The sequence below is a fragment of the Aotus nancymaae genome, unplaced genomic scaffold (assembly GCF_030222135.1).
Source record: "Aotus nancymaae isolate 86718 unplaced genomic scaffold, 86718_ANA_hifiasm-v0.15.2.pri h1tg000058l, whole genome shotgun sequence".
Classification (NCBI taxonomy): Eukaryota; Metazoa; Chordata; class Mammalia; order Primates; family Aotidae; genus Aotus; species Aotus nancymaae.
This window is the reverse complement of record NW_026988472.1, coordinates 21,712,871-21,739,768: the sequence shown is the minus strand read 5'-3', so window position 1 is coordinate 21,739,768 and position 26,898 is coordinate 21,712,871. Positions and strand designations below refer to the sequence as shown.

General features: G+C 38.9%; 1 protein-coding gene across 2 annotated transcripts in view; it reads left to right on the top strand.

Moving 5' to 3' along the window:
- LANCL3 (LanC like family member 3) overlaps window positions 1–26,898 on the top strand; it is a 99,650-nt gene that overhangs the window by 49,887 nt on the left and 22,865 nt on the right. For both annotated transcript variants that reach the window (XM_012448103.2, XM_012448104.2), the window contains exon 2: window positions 23,700–23,823. In XM_012448103.2, the coding sequence (XP_012303526.1) occupies window positions 23,700–23,823 (124 nt within the window). The remainder of the gene's footprint in view (window positions 1–23,699; window positions 23,824–26,898) is intronic.

The window sequence follows — 26,898 nt, the reverse complement described above, 5'->3', positions numbered from 1 at the left end:
CTCTGTGTGGATTCATCTTGGCTCCATGTGTGTCCTGTTTTTCTTGGACCGTCAGTTACTGGAAGCAACATCTTTTTACAGAAATTGCAGAAGTTCCAAAGGACAAGCCAAATCATACCACCATAGTGAGCTCACAAATGCTAAGATGAAGGGACCTCCAGGTAGCTTCTGCATACCTACAATAGAACACAACACAGGGTACTGATAAAGATAATGGACTTTGGCGCCTCACAACACTGGAATGGCAGACGTTGTTATCTCTCCTCTTTCTGTGGTGGTGGATCCTAGTCCCCAGAGTCAAGACTCACAATGTCAGATACCTCTCCATCCTTCCTTGCTGCTATAGGTAGCCATGTTACACAGTTCTGGCTAAAGAGATATCAGGATAGCTCTTCCAGGTGTCCCTAGGAATTTTTTTTTCCTGTTTGAGCAAGCTGCTTTTCAGTACCTCAGTATCAGTACCTCAGTATTCTCGCCTGCAACTTGGGGCTAGGTATAATGTACAGAGCTGTTGTATTAGTCAGTTCTTGCTTTTTAACAATCTCAAATCTCAATGATTTTCAATAACAAACATTGATTTTTTTTGCCAATAGGTCTACAGGTCATCTGGGGTTGCTCTGTTTCAGGCTGTATATAGGGTTCAATTCAACTTGATGTGTTTCAGGACAAGACAAACTATAAAACCCCATTTCAAGCTTCTGCTTATATCACTAACATTCCTTAGATCAAAGCAATTCACATGGCCAAGACCATTAATAGGGCTGAATATTCTTCAGCCACAATGGGAAGCAGTACAGTTACATGGTAAAGATGTAGACATATAATTCTATTACACTAGAATGAAGACTGAACAATATTCCAGCTTCTCGCTTCTCACCCTTCCTAGGTGTGTGAACATAAGCAAGTTACTGGCTTCTCAGAAACTTAGTTTCCTTATCCTCAAAATGGCGCTGGGCCCTTTTCTCTGGGTTGGTGTAGAAATAAACAGAAACCATTTACCATAGGAGACCCTTAACAAAAGTTAGCTCTTCACTCCCACAACTGAATTCTGATTGTTTGCCATCCAAGCTTCTCCCAAAAGACAGGTGTGTGATTTAATATTGGCATTCTGTGAGGTTGATGAGTGAATTAGGTCACCAATATGACAGCTCCCTGAGGGAGGAAGCAAATGATTTATTCACGAAGCAAGTACTGAGTACCTGAAATCATTATTTCAAGGTCATTGTCATGTTTTTTCATGCTTCAATAACTGGAAATTTTTTTTCTTTCTTTTTTTTTTTTTTTTTTTTGGCAAATGACCCTTAACTCACTCTGACAAGATCATATGAACACTGATATTTTAAGACTGATTTTGAGTGTTTCATAGGCTCCCTCTGCTGGAGTAAAATGGTATCTTTTTTTTTTTTTTTTTGAAGACTTCAAGATATTTTTCCCTTTAATCAAAAGCAAATGTAATAAACAATTTGCTGTATTGCTAGACTGCCTTTTTATATACAGTGTTTCTCCTGCCGTGTCCCAAATTTGCCTGTCACAGAGTCATAATACTGACTGGTACTTCTTTTCAAAACAGAGCTTTACAAAAGACACTGATTTTAAAGAATATTCAAGGATGTGAATTGTTAATAATAAGCAACTTCTTGTTTCCTGTGAATAATGCCCTTGTTACTTCAGTTCTAACCTTCTCAGTTTTAGAACATCTGTGAGTATTATGGGAAGGCTGTGTTGGGCCTATTTAGAGGTGTTTGCTAAGAGGAAATGATCCTGACTCACCAGGTTTGCTATGTTATGTAGGTAGACTGTGATTTTCTAAAGAAAAATTGAGGATGGATGCAAAGTCAACACTTCTTTGCCAGAAAGAGCCACCCTTTCTTAGGACATACACATTGTCAGGGCTGTCAGAGTGAGATTTCTTGTGAATCTTTTAAATAAAGCCATTATTCATTGTTTAATGTTTATGGAGTTTCTCTTTATTTCTGGCTTGGCAGTATGCCATATATGTCTCCTCCTTTCCTACCTCCTCACCTTTTTGGAGTCACTTTTTGGATTTAAATTACAAAATAGGATATTTCAGTGAGATATGAACTGATTGATTAAAAGAAGCTTCTATGTGATAGTGTAGAATAGAGGAGAATCTCACAGTAATGCTGACTCCAGGGTATGTGAGGTAGTGGTAGTATCTCCATTCCTGCCATAGTGAAAAACAATGTTATTCTATGGCTTTGAAGCTCAAAGGATGCTCTGAATCAGCATCCCCTGGGATCATCTGGGGACTTAGAAATGCAGAATCTCAGGCCTCACTGCAGACCTACTGAATCTGACAGTTCACTTTAACAAGATTACCAGGGAATCAGCATGTACAGTTCAATGTAGGAAATACTGGTCTAGAATAAGAGAAAAGCACACAGTAACGCCAACACAGGTATTGGCATTACTCAGTGAGAGAGTGCTAGCACCTCAGAATCTGACATAGCCAGGAACAGCTTATTCCTGTACTCCACTGAGGTCTATGACTAACACCCATGGGCCCAGGGCCAGCTCCACCCACTAGCTTTATAACAGTGGGCAGTAAGCCCATAACCTCTGCCCTGAAATCAGTGCTCAGTATCCTTGTTGACTTGTACTTCCTGATTTTGACCTCATGGACTTTGACCTCTTATACTTACCAATCTATGTTCCACTGACTTGGCTGATTTAACTGACTTTCATAGTAAGCTTAATTTATTAGCTGGTGATCTTTGTCAAACTCCTAAGTTCCGGACCTTCCCAGCTTGAATGTAACCAGGCTTAAATGACGACACACCTTACTGTTGAGATGGTGTTAAAAGAGCCCGTGGGTCTTTAACAGCTAAATCCTTCAATTAGTCATAACTTTTTCAATCTTAGGCAATAGAAATTCAACTTGAAATAACATAATGTTAAAAAAGGTGGCACCAGCATGGGTCAAATATCATGTCTCTCCCAATATGATATTCTGCAAAGGACAGGACACCACTTTTGAGATCTTCCTGCCCCAAATGCATAAGGTGATTTTAATCATGAGGAACATCATACACATCCAAATTGAGGGACATCTTGTAAAATAAATTGCCTGTACTCTTCAAAAATTTCTGTCAAGAAAGAGAAAGGCTCAGAAATATCCTACATTAATGAAGCCTAAAGGGAAGTGACAAATGTAATGTGTGATTCTGGATTGGTTCCTGTGACTGTGACAAAAAATAAAATAGCTATAAGAGATACTATTGGGATTATTGGAAAATTTTATAGACTGTAGATTAAATAATAGTATTATATAAGTATTAGATTTACTGATTTTGATAATTACACTGTAGTTAGGTAGGCGAATGTCCTTGTTTATAAGAAATAAATACTGAAGTATTTCTGGATAAAGAGGCATCATGTCTGCAACTTACTCCAAAACACCTTTCCTCTCCAAATAGAATGATTGAGCAAATGTGGCAAAATGTTAACAGAATATTACCCTGGGCAAATGGTATATGAGAATTTTTGTACTGGTCTTTAAACTCTTTGGAATTATATACAAAAATCATAGGAACAAAAATAAATTCAAAGAGCTATTATTACTAGATACTGGGAAACCTCACAAATTTTAAAAAAGAGAGATGTAAGACTCAGGGCAGCATGGAAACCTTGAAAACTGGAAGTGCAAACTTGATGCCAGCAGAACAATTCCAATCTGGACAGACTTCTTTGACAGAGAGTATTAGACACCTAGAATTTTAGAGCAAGAAAAGGAGTTTTAAGATCCATTTTATGAATGAGAAAACTGACATCCACACAGCTAAAATAACTCGCCCAAAGATAATTAATGTAGTTTCTACCTACATACATTCAGGATTCCTTTTCCTGTTGATTTTTGAAAGGATACACAAAGATTGTTCTCTTCCTTACACTTTTAAGTTCAAATATGAGTTGAAGTAAGGACAACATTAACAAATAATGATAAATATGCTGTAACATGAATATATATGCTGTAAACAAATATCTAAACATCTCCTCACACACAATTAACATGATCTTCCCCCAAATTTTGTCCTTAAATGTGTATAATAAAATATCTAAACATTAAAAAGCCTAGGTAAGCATAGTCATTTTGTATCATTTAACAAATCTATCCCTATCCCCACCTTCCCCTTCCCCTTTCCAACCTCTAGTATTCCCTGTTATACTTTTTATTTTTATGAGATTAACTTTTTTGTTATATAGTTTGAAATAGCTAGAAGAAGGATATCAAACATTCCTAACACAAAGAATCACAAATGTTTGAGATGCTGGATGCTAATTACCCTGATCTGATATACATTTGATATATAAACACATCACTGTGTACCCCATGAATATGTATAGTTATTACTTAATTAAAAATTTTTTTTAACTTTTAGGTTCAAAAAAACTTTTAGGTTCAAGGGTATATGTGTAGCTTTGTTACATATGTAAAGTGTGTGTCATGGGGGGTTTGGTGTACAAATTATTTCATCAACCAGGTAATAAGCAATAGTATTTGATAGGTAAGTTTTTGATTGTCACCTCCTCCCTCCCCCGACCCTCAAGTAAGCCTGAATGTCTATTGTTCCTTTCTTTGCATCCATGTGTATTCAATGTTTAGCTCCCACTTATAGGTCAGAATATGCACTATGTGGTTTTCTGTTCCTGTGCTAGTTCACCTAGGATAATGGATGGAGCCTCCAGCTCCATTCATGCTTCTGAAAAGGACATTCATTTTATGGCTGCATAGTATTCCATGGTATATATGTACTACATTTCCTTTATTCAGTCTAACATTGATGAGCATTTTGGTTGATTCCCTGTGTTTGCTGTTGTGAATAGTGCTGTGATGAACATATGTGTGCATGTGTCTTTATGACAGAATGATTTCTGTTCCTTTGGGTATATATCCAATAATGGACTTGCTGGGTCAAATGGTGGTTCTGTTTTAAGTTCTTTGAGAATCACCAAACTGCTTTCCACTGTGGCTGAAGTAATTTGCATTCCCGGAAGCCATGTGTAAGCATTCCCCTTTCTCTGCAACATCACCAGCATCTGTTATAAAAGATAATTTTTTAAAAAGCATAAGTGATTGTCTTTTATGACAATCTTGTATGGTGTGGCCAACAAACATATGAAAAAATGCTCATCATCACTGGTCATTAGAGAAATGCAAATCAAAACCACATTGTGATACCATCTCACACCAATTAGAATGGTGATCATTAAAAAATCTGGAGACAACAGATGCTGGAGAGGATGTGGAGAAATAGGAACACTTTTACACTGTTGGTGGGAGTGTAAATTAGTTCAACCATTGTGGAAAACAATGTGGCGATTCCTCAAGGACCTAGAAATAGAAATTCCATTTGACCCAGTAATCCCATTACTGGGCATATATCCAAAGGATTATAAATCATTCTATTATAAGGACACATGCACACGAATGTTCATTGCAGCACAGTTTACAATAGCAAAGACCTGGAACCAGCCCAAATGCCCATCGATGATAGACTGGACAAAGAAAATGTGACACATATACACCATGGAATACTATGCAGTCATAAAAAATGATGAGTTTGTGTCCTTTGTAGGGACATAGATGAATCTGGAAGCCATCATTCTCAGCAAACTGACATACGAACAGAAAACCAAACACTGCATGTTCTCACTCATAGGCAGGTGTTGAACAATGAGAACACATGGACACAGGAATGGGAACATCACACACTGGAGTAGATTGCGGGCTGGGGGGCTAGCGGAGGGACAGCTGGGGAGGGAAAACACTGGGAGAAATGCCTGATGATAGACTGGACAAGGAAAATGTAGCACATATACACCATGGAATACTATGCAGCCATAAAAAATGATGAGGTCATGTCCTTTGTAGGGACATAGATGAATCTGGAAGCCATCATTCTCAGCAAAGTGACATAAGAACAAAAAACCAAACAAAAAGGCCTAACCTCTGCCTCTCTCATGCTTTCAGTACTCAGCATAGTGTGCGGCCCATTGTGGGTGCTTGGCGTGTAGTGACACCGTTGAATGTCGGCCTAGGATGTTTCCTTCCCATCTGAGTGCCACATTCCCAGCACTGTGGCAGTGATCTCTTATGGCAGGGCAAGGCGGCAGAAAAAGGAGGCAAGGGCACAGCCCTGGCTGGCTCCCAGTTCCTGAGTTCTGTATGCTGCCTAATGCTATTTGTTAGTTGGTTTGTTCTAACTCATGTTCTCACTCATAGGCGGGTGTTGAACAATGAGAACACATGGGCACAGGGAGGGGAACATCACACACTGGGGTCTGTTGGGGGGTGGGGGGCTAGGGGAGGGGCAGCAGGGGGCGGGGAGGTTGGGGAGTGATAATAGTGGGAGAAATGCCTGATGTAGGTGATGGGGGGATGGAGCAGCAAAGCACCATGACATGTGTGTACCTATGCAACAGTCCTGCAAGATCTACATATGTACCCAAGAACTTAAAGTACAATTTTTTAAAATAATTTAAAAAATCAGCTAGAAATTTGAATTTCTTCACTTATCGTATGGTTAAGTACAGTCTGTCCTCTTCTGTGACATTTTTCTCACCTCGTAGAATACACTGACTCTCACTTGAAAAATAATGCTAATCTAGACAATTCTTAGAAATGTCCCTCATGATATGGAGCGACTATGATTGTAGTTCATTTAGAAAGTATAATATCAAGCAGGGGGGTGCCTAGAAGCCACCTAGTCCCACCTATTCCTTTTAAAGGTGAAGACTGTTGGCACTTGGTTACTTAAACAGTCTTCTTCTCTTGCACCTGTTTTACAGTAAGGAACATATTTTGAATGGAATATTATCTATTTGCATATATTGAGATGACTATCTTTAGATCACTTCTGAAGTAGTATATTTAGAGAAATCCAAGCATCCTTTAACCATGCTTTCTACAGTTCTATATTACTTTGGTTTAGAAAAGGCCTTTGTGTAGTGGTTAGACAGTCATATTTGGAGCTGAGAAACCTGCCTTGACCAATTATCTCCACAACAGCTTTTGAAATAGAATGCAAATGCTAGCCAAAGAATCCTAGGTGGTGGAATGCAAAATTGAATATATAATGGCATATCGTGTGGCAAGAAGCAGTGCATTTTTGAAAAAGGAATTAAGTGTGCCTTCCATCACCTGTGTTCAGACACGATCATGAATGGCTAACATAAATTTTCAGACAATATGGATTCCTATAATGCAGTGTGATGACAGACATGATTGCCAACCAGAGCTCTGTTTGCCACATTGTCCTTACTAATAGAACCCTACTTTTATTTGACATAACAATTTTTTGCCAATAATTGCTTGATTTTTCAGCTTTTCTTTCTGTCAGGGTTGCCATGTCATACAGTACTAGTTAATGACATGTCAGTGTAAATATGCTGTAGTATCCTAGGAAACCTTTTGGTTTCCTGATAAAAGAGAATATATATGGGTTGTCCCTCCCTCCCATTTCTTCCTACCTTGAATGTAAACGTGGTGTCTGGAGTTGCAGCAGCCATTTTGTGCCTATAGGCCACCATGAAGGAAGGAAGTGCAAATTGTGTCATCCTGGCTCTGACATCATAAGTCACTAAGCAATATCAGCAGTCAACCACTTTCAGACTTTTTGTTACATGAGAGAATGACCTGTTATTTGATTAAGCCATTAGAAGTGAGATTTTCTATTCATTTGAGTTAAACACATTCCTGACACAAATAGAGTAGACCCTTCTGGGAATGTCTGCCTAGCTCAAAATAACCCTATTTCTCTGTGAGGTTTTGTCCTACTTCTCCTCTGGGTGGATCATTGCAGCCATCTTGAACTAATTGGCCCTGTTCCTTCAGCTAGAGTGGATGCCATTGTGTAAACACACCTGAATGAGGCTGAACCTATCAGATTCTCTCAGGAATTGAAAATTTGGTTTCAGTAATTCTAGTTGATCCTGTAATGTGACTAAAACTGAGGGACATGTTAAAACTTGAAGAGAGAGAGAGAGAGACAGTGCGTGCGTGTGTGTGTGTGTGTGTGTGTGTGTGTGTGTGTGTGTGTGTGTGAGAGATAGTATGATGGGAGGTCACCTTCAGCCACAGAAAAGTAGAGAAAGAAGACCTGTAGAAAGTGAAAGAGAGGCAGAGACCCCGTATCACCAAGAGAGAGAACACTGGCTACAGCCTGGAGGATTTCTGGGTCCAAGCTTTGGTTCCTTCTTGGTCATAGCTGCCCTCAAGTTTCAGTAGCTGACTCAGTTTTCTTCCAGTTAGAACAGGCAAGGTTGTGCCCTGTATAAAGGCACCTGGTCAAAAGGGCAAGGGAAGTGAAATCCAATCATTGTGTTCTGGTCACCAAACCCTGGCCTGGGGGTGTATCAGCCTGGAGGTAATGTGCTTCTTTATGTAATTCCTCTTCCCAGTAGAGTGTACACTTTTTTCTATCTCACATGATCTTAGGAAGACCCTACATCAGGATATCTAGTAAAGTTGGTGCTTCGTACTTACAACCAAAGGACCTTAACATTCACACAAAATGTATTAACAAACGGCTAAACTGCTCATTCTACCATATAACAGATATGCTGTTCAATACCCTGATTTATTTTTGCTTTTTTTTTAAAAAAGAAGTATAGTTTACATATAGTTTATCCCAATCAGTATCATTCACCCTCCCACACACACCCCAACCCCCCAAACAGGTAGATAATCACTTTTCTGACCTCTATCATCATACTTTGATTTTGAATTTCATGTAGGTAGAATTATACAGCAAATACTCTTTTGTGTCTTACCTGTTTTGTTCATTGTTCATGACATCCAGCCATGTTGCTGCATTTTTCAGTATTTGGTTCTCTTTTTATTGTTAAGTAATAATCCATTGTATGAATTATGAATATACTACCTTTTATTGATTCATTCTTTTGATGTATATTTAGGATGTTTCCAGATTTTAACTCTTATGGATAAAGCTGCTGTAGATATTCTTATACAAATGGACCTGGGCATTTATTTCCCTTAGACACTGATGCACTGTAATAGATGTCCATATTATATATATGTATATCTCCATATATGTAAAACATGCATGTATATAGGTAAATTCTGTCTTGAGTTCCTTCACGTTGTAATTGAGAGACCATATTTTTAAAATACTGCTTCATGACCAATTACATATTTAGTGAACCTGTTCTCTTTACATGTTAAACATGAGGCTACTCAATATCATGGGGAAGCCTGCTTTGGTTTATTTACAAAGTGGTATTTTGTGTTACAACTAATGAGGCAAACTTATAGGGAAGGTACCTGGGATTAAGCTTATAATTAAAAGTCTAGTTTGTGACTAGGAATATATCCAGCTAAACTACGTGAACCACATGAGATTAAGCTCAGTTCCTTGTTCTAACCACCTGTGCTATTTGCAATACTAAATAATGCAAGATTTGCAATGCAAAGCCCTGTAAAGCAGTGTCTGTGTCCCAGCATCACGTGGAGCTTTTTTAAAAATATGAGTGTCTATCATCGATGGGCATTTGGGTTGGTTCCAGGTCTTTGCTATTGTAAACTGTGCTGCAATGAACATTCGTGTGCATGTGTCCGATAGACTGGACAGGGAAAATGTGGCACATATACACCACGGAATATTATGCAGCCATCAAAAACGATAAGTTCACGTCCTTTGTAGGGACATGGATGAACCTGGAAACCATCATTCTCACCAAACTGACACAAGAACAGAAAAACACCACATGTTCTCACTCATAGGCGGGTGTTGAACAATGGGAACACATGGACACAGGGAGGAGAGCACTACACACTGGGGTCTGTTGGGGGGAAATAGGGGATGGACAGCGGGTGGTGGGGAGTTGGGGAGAGATAGCATGGGGAGAAATGCCAGATATAGGTGAAAGGGAGGAAGGCAGCAAATCAAATCACACTGCCACATGTGTACCTATGCAACAATCTTGCATGTTCTTCACATGTACCCCAAAACCTAAAGTGAAATTAAAAAAAAAATGAGCATCTGATTCTTCTCTCTCATTTCCGTCAAAGTCTTGGTCTAGATTGAGATCTCTATTTTTTTAAAACTCACCATATAATTATGTGCTATAGTGCATGGCCATTTCTTTAATGTGTCCATCCTTACAATGTTGGCAATTGCCTTCAGTTGAATTCACATTGAAGTCTATGAATGAGTTTTATCTTCTGTAAAACTTTCCCCAGGTGACATGAGATGAGGGCACACAATTCACTTAATATTGATTACTTTATAAACATGCCCTCATTAAAATAATAAATTATAGACAGTAGCAGAATAAGACACATTTGGCAAAATAAAACATGGAACATGATATGAGTTTATTCAGACTACCCCACTAGAATGTTATATTAGTCTGTTTCCACACTGCTATAAAGAACTACTTGAAACTGGGTAATTTATAAAGAAAAGAGTTTTAATTGACTCACAGTTGCACATGGCTTGGGAGGCCTCAGGAAACATACAATCATGGTGAAAGGGGGAAGCAGGCACTTATTTACATGTCGGCAGGAGAGCGAGCACAAGGAGGAAAGTATCACACTTTTAAACCATCAGATCTCATGAGAACTGAGATCTGAGCACAGCAATGGGGAAGCCCGCCCTCATGTTTCAATTACCTCCCACAAGGCCCTTCCCCCACCATGTGGGGATTACAATTTGAGATGAGATAACAGAGAGCCAAACCATATCACATGTAATCTCCATAGTGGCAGAGACTTTTCTCTCTTTGGCTCACTGATGTTCTCCTAGTAAACCATTGCAGCGCTCAATAATGATCGTAGAATAAATCTTTGTCTAAGACAAAGATCTTAGTTACTAACTTACAATATTTTAAATCCTGCTTTGCCTACTACGTATCTTAGTTGCTCATCTCAGCCATTCTAAGGCCAGAAGACTCCCCAGCTGCATTCATTTGACAGTGACCATTTGAAACTTGTCAAAGATCAAATCTAAGGAAGAGACATTGGGGAACTTCTCACCCTTAACAGAGTAAGGATGTCAATTTACCTTCTCCCCTCTTCAGCCATAGAGCCAGCATGCCAGAAAGGACCTGGGAAGTTACTAGGTCAGCCACCTCATTTTGCAGATGAATATAGTGAAGCCAGAGAGGTTAAAACACTTACTCAGGGCCATATTATGACAAAGCTAGAAGTTCTGAATTTTCAAACCATGGTTACTAGACCCCCCACACATCTTATAGCTTTAGGTTTCATGTTATACACAGAAACGTTACCATTCATGGCCAAACCAGCACTGTATCACATTGCTTTCCCTACATCCAAAGAATACATTTATTAAAATGTATTTTAAGGTACTAAAGAAAAAAGGGAGAAAGATCTAAGCAATTTTAAAGTATCTCTGCCTTCCCTTCCCCAATTATGACCTTCAGTGCATCCATCAATCCTACAGGCACATGTCAAAGAACATGGGAAAAAATAATCTTTTCAGTTTGTTCTGTTGAAAGCATCTAGGTGAAAAAGCTATTAAGCCTTAAAATGTCACAAATTGTTCAGATATTGTTCAACTAGGACAATTTTTGTGAATAGCTCTCTAAGATGACAGAATTGGTAGTACATAGTACAGTCACTTGAGTGGAAGGGACTGTTTCCTGGAAAAGAAGATAATTGCTTCATAGCACTTGTTGCTGAAGCTCCCACAGGCCTCCTCTTTGTCTTCCCAAAGTGACTTTACGGATTTGAAGATCCACTATCACGGTGATGGATTGGAGAATGTCCATTGCCCCTGACCTGAAACTGGACTAAGTGGAAGAAATAGGGAGGTCACCTGGGTCAAAGGCAGCAAAGAGTGTTTTCCACTCTTTGTCCCTGGGCTCTAGGATAGCACTTAATGAGAAAAATCAATTGCAACCTTGTGAGTGCAGTCAGAACTGGAAACTGCATTTGAATTTGTTGACTCAGGCAGTCAGCGCCACTTTAAAGAGCTTTAGAGTTAGAGGTTTCTGTAGCAACAGAGGTACATGTGGGCAAAAATTGCTTTGCAGAATAGTGAAGGCTAGCAATGTTGTTAGGTTGGCACTTTATGGCTGCCCAGTTTATGTGGGCTTGGCAGTAAGTAACCCGAAGAACAGTGGCTTTTAAAAAAGGGATTAGATTTTCTCTTTTAACAGGAGTCTGGATATAGGTGGTCCTGGTTGTGGTACAGATGTTTATTAATGTCCACAAATCCCAGGATTTTTCTTTTTCCTCAATCATTCTCAGAATGTTGGCCTTTCATCCATGCCGTCCTTGTCTCAGGATGCAAATTGGCTGCTACTACTTCATGCCTCACATATATATTCAAGGCAGCCAAAAAAAGGAAAGAGAGAAAACAGCCATGTATGTCCATTTTATTTCCATGTATTATGAAACAAAAAGCTTTCCAAGAAGTTCCTTCAAATTCCTCCATTGATCAAGTGAAGCCACATAGCCAACCCTAGCTACAAGGAAGGCAGAGTACTTGGCAAGGGACAATGAGATTTCCATGTTTGTCTAAGGCTAATTACTGTCACTTAGGGCTAGACACAATTGTCAGCCTAATAAAATTGATATTCAGTTAGCAAGAAATAAAGGGAAAAGAGATTTTGCTAACTAATAGTGTAAGCCACTACGAATTCAGAATTGGCCTTTCAAAATAGGAAGAGCATTTACCGTATATTTGACAATAAGCAACTATTCATCCCCATATTTCTATTCTCTCTAATACATAATCATGTACCCAGCAGGCACTTGAACATTTTGAACCATGGTTTGAGAATACTGTAATGACATACTCATTTAATAGTGGCTTAGAGAAAGGTCTGATGTGAAATAGTCAACAAAGCATTCAGCCTTAATAATGTCATAGTTTTCTTTGGGTACATCAAGAAACCGACAACTGCAGATATTCAAGTTACTGATGCCAGGAGGCTACAAAGAGTTCTAGTCCTTTAAACTTTCTATTAGGAAGAAAGTATATAAGAAAATAGGCATATTGATAAAATAAAATGCCTGCAACAGGACAGGTTGAATCTGTGTTCTAGTTTCACCATGAAAGACTTTCTGCCTTTTCTCTAAGAAATTAAACTGCTGAAACATACCAGCATGTTCACATTACAGAATTATAGCCCAAATATGTGTATAGTGTATACATTTGCAAATATCATAAAGGCTTTAATCATAAAATGCTATATGTGAAAGATACATTAAAGACCACCCTCAGCCTGACTTCTTCTTTTTCCAGATGAGGAACTGAGGTCCACAGAAGTTGCATGATTGGTCTAAAGTTACATAGTTAGTTGGTATCTAGAAACCAGATAAACTTGAGAGAGATTTTGAAAGAGCAAACCAATGTCATTTTGGAAAAAGTGGGACAGTGAAGGCTGCAAGTGTGGAGATGAGAAAAGTAAATACAGACATGTAGGTCCAAACATTGCTAGTTTATGAATTATATATTATAACAATTTAGGAATGCAGGCTGACATAACCTGGTCCTTGGGTGGAAGATGAGGTATAGGAAGTAGGCAGCAGCATAGTTATTTTATGAGAAATATCCTGAGCTCAAACCTCCAAGGCCTATGGAGTTCAGTCACTATTAGACTTCAGATGTCCCTTTTCACTATAGCTTGCATACATTGTGCATGTGCTTTATGCTAGGAACCGTGCTAAGTATCTTATTTGAAATCCTTACAGCAACCCAGTGACGTAGATCTTATTATCACTACTTTTTACAAATGAGAAAAATGATGCTTAGAAAGAGTAAGTAACTCACAAATTCACACTACTAGAAAGTGGTGAAGCTTAGCTTGGAACCCAGGTGTATCTGACCAAGTCCCTGTTTATCACCACACTATTCTCCTTTTTATATTCTAAAACCAGATTCCTCCAATGCTTTGGAGAACCATAGAGCTTGGAGCCTAGAGGGACCTTAGATGTCACCTAGTACAGTGCTATTCAAGAGGTGCTTCCCTGGCCAGGAGCATCACCATCACCTGAGATCTTGTTAGAAATGCAACACCTCAGGCCCCATTCCACAGCTACTGAGTCAAAATCTCTGAGGGTGAGGCCTGGGAAGCTGTGTTTTAGCAAGATCACTAGATGATTTTTAAGAACACTAACATTTGAGAAGCCATGACCTAGTGAATAGATACTAGTCCAGCCCCTTTATTTTACAGATGAAGAAATGGAGGTCTGCTGACTTAACCGTGAGTACGGTGCCAAAGGAGCCTCAAGCCCTGATCTCTTGATTGCTAGTCCAGTTCACTGTCTGCTGTGTTCTGTGGTTTTTCCATTAGCCTCCCACAATGTGCATTGGTGCTTGTGTTGGAAACACTTGATGGCATTTAGTGGACTTCTGGCCTGACCCAGCATGTTCATTCATGTGCACATCAGGCTTCTCCTTCCACTCCTCCATGACTCAGACCAAAGGCATTTCTGTATACTCGGGATGTCTTTTCCATACTTTCCCTTTAGCCCTCCTCTTTTTCATTATCATCATCATCATAGTATTATCACTTTGCTTTAAAAAACCACTTTTGCATTCATTCAGTGTTTCATGTCAGTGGTCCTCAACCTTGACACTCCTTGTAATAACTTGGGGAATATACAAAAGATCCTCATCCCTGGGTCCCACGCCTAGAGAGTCTGATGTAATCGGTGTGGGGTGTGGACAGGACATTGGGAGTTTTAAAAGCTCCCCAGGTGATTGCAGTATGCAGTCAAACATTGTGAACTGCTTTTTCATAAGAGTCTCATCACCTGAGGAGATAGGTGGGGCAAACGTAATCCTGTTTTTGTAGATAAGGAAGGTTGTGCTCTGAGACATTTAGTGTCTTAGAGGAAAGAGAATAAAATCATCTAGTGACATTTGGTGCAGACTGGGTTACCAGCTACTTCTAATAAATCTTTAAAGCCAGCAGTCAGGCTGTAAGAATGGGGTAAAACCTGTTTTTCTTTTCTGGTTTCTAGTGTTTTCTGGGTTTGTGTTTCTTCACATGAGAAGGGAAAAGAAACAACTGTGAAATGGTATCTGGGACCAAATGTTTATAATTGAAATTCCCTGCTGAATCCCTTTAATGACTGGAAGATAATCATCAACTAGAGCAACCTGCCTCCTATCCCGCATAGCCCTGCATCATAATAGTCAGGGAGCATCAGGAAAACCAGATGGAAGGGACTTGCTCATTCTGCAGCAGCACACATGCCCCATTTGGAGACCAATTAAGAAAATAACAAACCTGGCCACATTGGCTAAAAGAGCTCCTCAGTGGAGCATGCAAATATGGACATGTCTGTCTTACATATAGAATATTGGAAGAGAATTTCTCATCGTTGCTGTGTCCCTTTTCTGGGTAATCTAATCATTTAAATGATAGTATGCAGCACTTTTGCCTAATTCTTCCCCTTGCTGCCTTGAATGTTGTTGGGAACTTCTATAGTTCCTTCACTCTAATTTCTCACCTTTTCCAAAAAAATCCTCTGCTGCAACCAGCCTCTCTATTTTCATAATCCTTTGCTACTTCAAGTGTGGTTGATGAACCAGCAGTGTCAGCCTCAGCATCATCTGGGAGCTTGTTAGTAACAGAATCCTGGCCTCACTCTAGATCTACTGAATTAGAATATATATATATATATAATCAAGAGCCCCAAGTGATATGTGTGCACATTGAGGTTTTTGAAGCATTGCCCCAATACACAGGGCTTTCCCCATCATCCAATAGGTTAAAAAAAATCCTCTTTTCCCCATGCTTTCATTTACCCACTTCCTACTTGTCCTTCAAAGCTCAGCTCATATACCTCTTCTTTAGTGAAGCCCTCAATATTTACTATCTTCACTTTACTCCTATAGGGTACTACTTTTAGGATTGAAATAAATGCTGAGTATTTCATTGTTTAAATGGTTTGCATGTCTACTTAGTCTCATTATTAAGATTCCATGTTTCTCCAAAGTGTCTAGCATAAGCTTTGCACATAATACTCATGAATTATTGTTTGTCAAGTTTCCTACTTGAAAGTTTTTCTTTAGCCCTATTTTGTCTCTTTAAGCTTGCTCAACACCTTCTCTGCTCATGATGTTCTCTGGAGGTCACTATGCACTGTAAGAGTGCTTATGATGTTCTGCCTCAAAGAACATCCTCCAAGTTTCTGTCTTGTCTATACATTAAGTAATCTCTATCTGCTACAAAGATTTCCTGAAAGGCCTGGCTCTTTCTTGTAACCTAGTAGGTTCCAAGTGAACTACAACCCCAAAGATATACAGGAAGTAAAAATTTAACCACTTGTGAATATTGATTTTGTATAAACAATTTCCCTAACTTTTTAATTTGAAAGAAATTGGACTGGGAATTTTAAAAAATAAATTTAATTTCGGGGATGAGATGTTTTTGTACTCTATTCTGGTGCCCATAGGAAACTCAGGATCATCTTCTGCTGTCTTATGTGGGACAGGTCACGTGGTAGTATCTCTTTTGCTGGTCCCAGACCCTGAAGCAAGAGACACACCTCTGAGGCTGCTATCTTCCTGAGTTCCAGGCAAAAGGGAGATACACATCCTAACAAACTGTAGATCCCCAAACCTATCTGGAGGCCTGTTGTAAGGCTTCTAAGGCTTGGCATGATGGGGTGGAGGTAGGAAAGCAGGAACACTACACTCACACTGACATTCAACTTCTGGTTTCTTTTCCATGTCAATTCATCCCACCTTGAACAGTTTGTATCTCCATCCTGAGTTTAAGTATCCTTCAAATCTATTGTTTTATGATATCAATTTTAAGTGTTAAAAATATCCATGTTCTAATAACCTGGAAGTTTTTTTCCTCAAAGCTATTGTCCATGGGAATTAAAAGTCATTTGTCTCATTCTAGTAGCTCTAACTTAAAAAAAAAAAAAAATACAAAAAAGACATTTTGATGTTTATTGGTAATCAGAAGGCTTCTTTCTTTCTCTAGGCAGAAGTCTATGCTACCAACAGGATGATGAGGCAAAGGATGGGTGAAATAAATTGCTGGGAGAAAACATTAAGTTAATATCAGATTCTTACTCTGTTACATATGTGTTTGCTATGATATCAGAGTGACTCTGCATTCTATGCAGATGGGCACTCAGTGCATTTTGGACTATTGCATGATAACGTTGGTGGTACTTGAGCAAGGCCTAGGGTGGGAAGTCTAGCATCTCCTTACAGTTGTTTCAGACTCTGTGAGGATTGCCTGTCAGATCAGCCTTAGAACTGTACTTCTATGCTAATAATTCATTGTCACCTTAAGACGCATATTTCTTATATTGTAAAAATGTTTCCTTAGGCTCTACCCACTTCCAAAAATGTGTGGGGTGGCTTACAACAAAAATTCATGAATGCAGTGAAACTATTAGCCATTCAACATGGATTAAGGTTTAGGAGGTAACATGTTCATAGCAAAACCCTTAGGATAAAGAAAGTTAGTGCACTAAGCACAGAAATTAACTCTGCCTCTTGGCCCTCAAGACTAAGACAAACTCTCACTTCAGTTTGTTAGGTAGGCTATGAGAGTAGCTTATCATTTGAGCCTCCATATAGAGGCATTAGAAAACTGTGAGCAATGTCTTCAATAGCAGTTTTACAAAAACTTGTCTTTTTTTTTTAATCAACCTTTCCTTCATATAGAAACCAAACCCATGATAGTCATAGTTAGGAAAAAAAAAATCTGTGGAAAGGTAGATTTACATAATCTAGATATACAGTATTGTCAGGACCTAACCTAATATTGGGAAATTTAAAGAATTTATAGCTAATATTTCTTAAGCCAGTGCTTCTCAAACTTTAACGGGCATATGCATACCACCTGGTAATCTTTATAAAATTTAGTTTCTTGGCTAGCCATATGCAGAAAACTAAAACTGTACCCCTTCCTTACACCTTATAAAACAATTAACTCAAGATGGATTAAAGACTTAAATGTAAAACCCAAAACCATAAAAACCCTAGAAGCAAACCTAGGCAATACCATTCAGGACATAGGCGTGGGCAAAGACTTCATGATGAAAATGCCGAAAGCAATGGCAACAAAAGCCAGAATTGACAAATGGGATCTAATTAAACTAAAAAGCTTCTGCACAGCAAAAGAAACTATCATCAGAGTGAACAGGCAACCTATGGAGTGGGAGAATATTTTTGCAATCTACCCATCTGACAAAGGTCTAATATCTAGAATTTACAAGGAACTGAAACAAATTTACAAGAAAAAAAAAAAAAAAACTAAAAAAGTGGGCAAAGATATGAACAGACACTTCTCAAAAGAAGACATTTACATGGCCAAAAAACATACCAAAAAAAGCTCAACATCACTGATCATTAGAGAAATGCAAATCAAAACCACAATGAGATACCATTTCATGCCAGTCAGAATGGCGATTATTAAAAAGTCAGGAAACAGTAGATGCTGGAGAGGATGTGGAGAAATAGGATTGCTTTTACACTGTAAGTGGGATTGTAAATCAGTTCAACCATTGTGTAAGACAGTTTGGTGATTCCTCAAGTATCTAGAACCAGAAATACCATTTGGCAAGCAATCTCATTACTAGGTATATACCCAAAGAAATATAAATTATTCTATAAAGACACATGCACATGTATGTTTATTGCAGCACTATTTACAATTGCAAAGTCATGGAACCAAACCAAATGCCTATCAATGATAGACTGAATAAAGAAAATGTGGTACATATATACCATGGAATGCTATGCAGCCATAAAAAGGAACGAGATCATGTTCTTTGCAGGGACATGGATGAAGCTGGAAGCCATCATCCTCAGCAAACTAACACAGGAACAGAAACCAAACATTATACGCTTTCACTCATAAGTGAGAGTTGAACAATGAGAACACATGGACACAGGGAGGGGAACAACACACACCAGGGCCTGTTGAGGGATGGGGGGCGTGGGAAGGGAACTTAGAAGACAGGTCAGTAGGTACAGCAAACCACCACGGCACACGTATACCTATATAACAAACCTGCACATTCGGTACAGGTATCCCAGAACTTAAAGTAAAATTTTAAATAGATTAAAACAAATAAAATTCAGTTTCTAATTCACTGGTTCTGGGCTGGGGCCTGGGAATTTGAATTTCTATCAGGCTCCTATGTGATGCTCTTGCTGCTAGTCCATGGACCACACTTTGAGGAGCAGATACCTCTTAGATATCAGAGGTCTCAAATGGGCTATTGACAGAAGTGTGAGGACAGATAATTTAAGGCTGGACAGATAATTTTGAGTCCTCCATGACTCAGACCAAAGGCATTTCTTTATACCTTGGAGTTTTTTACTTGTTTTCCCTTTAGCCCTCCTCTTCATCATTAGTATTATTATATTGTATTACATTCTATTATTATTACTTTTTTCTTTTTTTTCTTTAATTTTATTTTCTGTGCTTATCCATTATATTACTTTGTTTTTAAAACTAGTTTTGCATTCACTCAGTATTTTATGGCAGTAGTTCTCAACCTTGACTACTCTTTGTAATCCACTTGGGAGCTTAAAAAAGATCCTGATGCCTGGTCCCATGCCCAGAGAGTCTTACCCTGTACCTTATCACACACCTTAGATACAGGTATCTTTGTTATTTTGGCTGAAAGGATCTAGCATGGTAGGTAGCAAAGCTAATTTGTTTATGTAAGGAATGAAGTGATAAATGAAAGGATTGACTTTATATTTGTGTATATTCTAGTAAGGCTCTTTTTGCAAGAAACTGAGACTCTCAAATGACTAAAGAGAAAAGCAGGAGTATGGGGGTGGGTATTGTATGGAAAATTGACAGGTAGCCCTAAAGGAAGTAGCCCTAAACTGTTAGGAAGAGAGAGCTATAAGGACCAGCTACTTTTCTCTAACTTTCTCTCTTGGTATCATTGTTTCTCTTAGGATATCTGCTGCAGTCTCCTTTCACTCTCACTGCTGGGTGGTTTATTCTGTTTTTCTCCTTCACAGCCCCTGCTTACTCCCTGTTAACCTCAGCTTATGCCTGGGCACATTCCTGACCTGTCCTCAGCAGCACCTGCAACTGCTGACAACTTCATTTTTAATTTTTGAACATGCATTTCAAATTGCTAAGAAGAGGAATTTGATTGGAATATTATGCTTTAGGACACTGGCACACCCAAGATTTAGTTGCTGTTATTCACATATTCAGTCAATGCTGATGGGAGAGGGGCAGGAGGTGTTTGATGCCTAGAAAAAGAAATACAGCTAGCAAAGACTGCCACTTCAGAGGAGCTGTGGGTAGGACTCTTGCCTTGGGAAGCAGTCTGTGGTGAGGCCAGCATTCTGTGGTTTGGTCCTTTTTATTCACTTTTTAAAAGAAAGTCATCTCTCCTCTGCATGGAGGTAGTTCAGTCATAGCATGACTTTCAGGCAGGGCCAAGAAATATAGCATGAGTTTTATTGCTCTCTTGTCTCTTCATACTTAGAGGCCAAACCAATAGGAACATTTCACAAGGTCAGCAAAGGGAATCAGTTAAGCTAAACAGTTTAAACCAAACCACCTCAGATTTGAGATATCTTAATTTATTTTAATTCAATGTAAAAAGAAAAGAATCTATTCCATCCAAAATATCAACAAATGCATTGATCTTAGGGGCAACAAATACAGGAGAGGGAATAATTTGGGCTTGTTTTGGTGAAGGCCTGATGGCCAGGGAGCCCCTCTCTGCCATTCCTAGTCATTTTTGTTCCCCCACTGGAAATGCTGCTCTCTCATTCCCAGGATCCCAAAGTGTCTTGAAAGCACAGCGGCCATCTTCTTGGAGGCAGTGGGTGTGCTCATGCATGTGCTCCTGTGTACTAGCAGCAGGGAGTGGAGGAATCTTTGACAAAGCAGACGCACAAGAGAACAAGCTCAAGCCCTTACCCCAGAATCTCAACTCCCTTCTTTCTGTACTGTTTGTTGGGGGGTGAAAAATACTCTTCCTCAGTGTTCCCCACACACAGGCTTTTAATGAGCTCTGTTTTTAGTTTTTATTTGCTGATCACTAAACTGAAGGGTAGGTCTTGTCTGTTCCCAGAGATAAAGAACTGCATGTATAACTAGTCTCTATCCAGCCAAACAAGCACCGGTTTCTCTTTGTTTTTCACAGTGTTTCTGAGAGATAAAAGGAAACCACCCAGACATGATGCCTGACCATGGGAGGTTTTGAAATAATATTTTATAAACTCATTCACTATGCTAAGTTGTGGATTAGGGGTAGAAAGAAAGGGGAAGGGCACCACATACAGCATAAGTTGATTTTTTTTCTGGGTTAAAAAATAAGCAGGTAAATATACATGTACACAGACATACATACAACATATGAATAAATGTTCAACTGAGGAAATAGTAAGCCAATTTTTGCTTATAGGCATGAAAGTCAAATAGGAAAAATTTTAGTAATGCAAATGAATATATCCCTGAAAATTCAGTCACTGTTTCCTACCACAAAAACTGCCTCTGTCATATAGATTCAAAATCAGTATCGAGCCGAGCCAGATATATTCCCGGAAGACTATGGGATTTAATCAGGATAGAGTCCTATTAAGTGCATGCCCTTCAGGACTTTTAGCAGTTTTCTGAGAAAGAGGGGTTGATTTGAGACAAATGATGATGCAAGATTTTAAGTAGTATAAGACTAAACTTAAAATCAATTGGCACTGATAAAGGCACAAAGAGTAAATGTTTTCAATAGCAAATGAAAATTATGGTAGCAATTTGAATGGGCATATTCAGTCATTTAGGAGAAATTTACTATTAAGCTAAGGAAAGAAGACTTGGGGCTGATATGATAGGACAGTGGGGATGCTGCATAGGAAGATAGTGTCTTCAGGAATGTTAGAAGGAGTAAACCTAAGAGACAGAGAGAGTGGTTAATAAAAGGGAAATTTAAGTTGAAAGCCATGACATCATTATTTCAGCAAACAGAAAAAAAAAAGAGGAGAAAGTAGTCTTACTGAAGCCGAGTCCTTCTTACCCACTCTGCATTACTGTTTCTTTCCATCGCTAGGCTCATGAGCTTTAGTTGCTCTATTGTAGACTCTTGTCTATACCTCATCTCCAGTGCTAGATGGCAACTTCACTGTAGGGAAAAAATACGTCTCATGGTTTCTCAAATTTCTCCACAATACCTAGTGTGGGACCTTACTGGAATAGTGGCTCAATAAATGATAGTTGGCATAATTAATAAATTAATTAATGGCTTCCTCGTGAAGTAATTATTTTTCCAAATTAAATGCTAGATTTGGGGAAACAAAAACCTGGATAACATTTTTTCCTTCTAATGTCAGGTAAATCAGAGGAGCAATTTATGAATTAAATCATTAGAAGCTTATTTCAAAAGGAATTGGCTGGTCTAATGCTGGATATGGGGTAGGAAAATTAAATGTGTCAGTTTTAGGAGAGAGGCCAAAATCCAATAGACTTTTCATTGATCCCAGATTTATTCAATCAGACTAAACTTCAGTGATTTTTGGTTTTTGTTAATCTGACCAGTACGTTTCCTGTGTAGGTCTACCTTTTGGGAAGATTGGCTTCATGAGAGCACAAGTCCTGTCTATTTTGCTCACTGTCATATCTCCAGCATCTAGAATAATCTGGCCTGGAATGTAGTAGGGTCTTAAGAAACAATTGTGGAGGGGAGGGAAGGAGAGAGGGAGGGAGGAAAGAAATCAAGAGGGAGGGGAGGGAGGGCTCTGATTTTCATACCAGTTAGCCTGGCACTAACTCACTCACTCATCAGTTGTGAAGTACCCCCCGCCTCAGATTCTATGTTAGGCACCAAGGATACCAAAATTATGAGGTGCAACAGTGTTTGCTCCCAAACAACTAACAGTCTAGTGAAATAGAAAGAGATCTAACACAAAAGGTAGTAAGTGCTGTGCACCAGAGCAAATGCCACTGTCATACAGGGAGTGTGCCAATGGGAACATCTAATTTGTCCCAGGAAGGGCAGGATGCAAAACACATGGCTAACCTGAGCAGAATATTAATAAATGCAATGATGCTTTGAAGGCTTGAGAACGTGTTGTGCTCTGTAGTCCTAAAACCGACTGTGGACAGATTGAATAAAATATGGAAGACTACAAGTCATTACATTTTAGCCATTCTCTATTCAGAGTCATTTTGATGTTAGAAGTTATTTTGTCTTGACACTATTAGACTTGGGTTTCATTCAGGTAGTACAAATGCCTAGAGTGAGTCCATCAGACTGCAGCTTATCACAGAATCATGGCTTTATAACTACAGTCTTTATAAGCACAGTCTAAATAACACAAATTGAAGGCCCGTTGTTTGGGCCAGATCCTACATCATATACCAGGAGTAACAGCTTTGTTAAGCATAATCAGTTAGGACTGCCATTTGTTCTTTTCTGAGCAAATCCTTGTTCCTGTGACAAGGATTAATGATATAACAGCCAAAAGGTAGTCTTTGTATTTTATAGCAACTTATAGCAGTAAAAGTGTGTGTTTTCCATCGAAACAGCAAGTTTTCTAAAGAGGGTAGATAAACTTGACAACAAAGGAAGAAACAGTGGTAAAAAAGAATAAATTGTTGTTGACTCAGTTTATTTACATATAGTACAGGATTCTGTGGATATGATGCTAGACTTCTTAAGCAAGAAAATTCAGTGTCTAAGAAAAAAGAAGATACTGCTTTGACTTCTGCTTCTGTATTTCCTTATTCAGGTGCTGACTCCAGCACAGATCAAATCAATTTGCCAGGCAATTCTGGACTCTGGGAAGCAGTATGCCATAAAGAAGAGGAAACCATTCCCCCTGATGTATTCTTACTATGGAACTGAATACTTGGGTAAGTGAAGGTGTTGGCATGGGCCTGTAGGATGGAGAAAGTCTCTAATATTAATACAGAATAAAGGCTGGAAGATTTTGTTTTTGCCGTAGGTCATTACTATTCATTTAATATGAAGTACTTTAAAATGTTCTTTAAAAACGTATACTGATAGATAACACAAATCACAAGTTAATATTTGTTTTCATAGTCTACCTGACAGAAATGTAGCTATTTTAACAATTACTTTCACTAAAGACTAATAGCTTTATTCTAGATTGTAAGCTTATTGACCCAATTTTTCTGAAAGATTATGAATACTTTTCACACACGATTGCAGATAATGCCTCTGCGTAGGGAAGCAGGATTCAGTGGCTAACATTTTGAAGGTTTTAATAGTAGTGGATTAAACAGACAATTGAATTGTAATGGCTAATGTTGAACTCTGGGCCATGCGAAAAAAGAAAAAAAGTAAATTAGTTACTCGTCTTTTGAGTCCTTCAGTGGCTCACCATTACTACTGAGCAAGATTTGCAAGGTCCTTTATGGACCACCTGCCTCTTTTTCTAGATTCAAGCTGTATCTTTACCCTCCAGGTTCTGTCCAGCATAGTCTCCCACATGCAGTGTTCTCTTTCTACCTTTGCCCAGGTTCCTTTTGCCTAGAATGCCCTACTTCCCTCAGCCTCTTTATGTATCTGTAATAATTATCCCTATAATTCAAGACTCTGCTCAGACATCATTAATCTGCAAAATGTTCTGTGCTTTTGGAAAGAGGGTTGTTGATTCCTCTGTGGAGAAATATTCACAAGTTTCAGGTTTTCCCCCAAAGCAAAATTGGATAACATGCTGTCATCCTGTGCATACTTCTATTGGAGCCCTTATCACACTGTAATTAGTGGCTTACCTGCCTAACTGCCTGAGCAGGCTTTGTGCCCCTTCAGGATGGGAACATTCTCTCATTTATCTTCATGATCCCTAGACCTTTACCACAGAGCCTGCACATAAGGGAACCCAAATGAATGAATGAATATCTAATAAAGAACTTCAATGAGTCTTCTCAAAGAAATTTTACATTTCTGTTTAAGTTTCTCTAAAATCAGACCCCGAGACAAGGGTTTGGGTGTAAAAGGTTTATTTGAAAGGTAATTTCAGAAAGTGTTGATAGACGAGTAGAAAAATGAGACAAGAAAGAGAAAGAAGCTAATTGAGTATGTAATAATGAGCAATTGTGTACAACTGAGACTCAGTTCCCCTAGGGAACTTAGAGACTTTATAGAACACGTCTCAGAATTGTTTCACCCAAGTGGGGAAGAAGCTGGGGTATTCATCCACCAACTCTCTGCTCTATTGATTGGCTGCTCCTAGAGTTGTTAATTCCCTAGCAATTCTGTCCTGCTGCTTTAGGCAGGGCATACTCTGTGGCCAGAGAAAGCCTCAGGCAGAATGATAGATGCTTGAGATATGAAGCGGGAGCAAAGATGCACCTGAATGGTGAGTGTGGATGAGGTGGTAAGCCAGGGCACTGACAGTGTCTGCTATAGTCCCCTAATCTATTCCATTCATTTTTCTGGTTTTATTTTTTGAGACAAAGTCTCTCTCTGTCACCCAGGCTGGAGTGCAGTGGTGTGATCATAGCTAACTGCAACCTCAACCTCCAGAGCTCAGGTGATCCTCCCGCCTCAGCCTTCCAAGTAGCTAGGACCACAGGCATGCTTCACTATGCCTGGCCAATTTTTATCTTTAAAACTTTTTTATAGAGACAGGATCTTGTTATGTTGCCCAGGCTGGCCTGGAATTCCTTGGCTCACATGATCCTCCCACCTCAGCCTCCCGATATTTTTCAGGTTTTCTTTAGAGAAATTAACATTCTGGCTTTTTACATATATCGCTTAAACTAGATTTCGATCTACTGCATACATATTTTCCTGAAAAGCAAGCTTTTTCCCCCAACAATTCCAAATCCAGCAAAATAAAGGCATTTTCAAATTTCATGATCAAATGTTAAAAGCAATAGAAATTTTGACTGAATACAAACTGTAAAGCTGTTTCCAGGGAGTCAAAAGTTCTGAGTATGGCAAAGTAAAACATGCCTGAATACAAAGAGAAAGGTTTAAAATTATAGAGTTGAGTTTAAAGAGCAAGCCATCAGAATATATTGACCCTAGTACCATCCACTAATCAGGATTCTACTAACTGGGAATGAGTGAAAACTCCTAGAGAGACTGGGCTTTACCTTTGTTAAGCTAACTTCTTTTCCAAAGGCAGGTTCAGGCCTTTGCTAGTTCAATACCCTTTGTTAGTTCAGAATTCTCTTAGGAATTCTCAAGACTTTGCTCAGATGACACTATCTGTATGGAATCTTCAGCTTCCCCTCCACCCTTGAGGCCAAGTTAAGCTCTCCTCCATCCTTTCTATTAGTCCTTGTAGTAGTTATGGTTCTCTAGACAAACAGAATATGATTTATTATATAAATATTTATTATAAGAAATTGGCTCACATGATTATGGAGGCTGAGAAAGCCAGATCCAGGAAAGCCAATAATGTAAGTTTCAGTCTGAGTCCAAATCTGAAGGCAGGAGAAGGCCAATGTCCCAGTTCAAAGACAGTCAGGCAGAGAAAACTAATTCTTACTCACTCTTTGTTCTATTCAGCCCTTCAGTGAATTGGATGAGGTCCATCCACATTGGAGAGGGCAATGTGCTTCGCTAAGTGAACAGATTCAAATGTTAGTTATATCCAGAAACACCCTCACAGAAACACTCAGAAGTGACATTTAACCAAATATCTGGACACTCCTTGGCCAAGCCAAGTTGGCACACAGAATTAACCATCATACTTCTGGTATACATTTCTCGTAGAACACTTATCACCTCATGTTCTAATTATTTCTTTACAAATCTGGCTGTCTCATTGGACTGAATGGAGAGGTCTTCAAAGGTATCAACCAAATCATGTTTTTCTGTATAACCAGGGTTAGACAGTGCCTAATATGCAAGTGCTGAATGTAAAGAATTAAGAAAATGAATATCAATAACTAGTCTTTAACATTATAAAAGAGGGATTTAGTCTGTTTTGTGCAGTGATCTATCCTCAG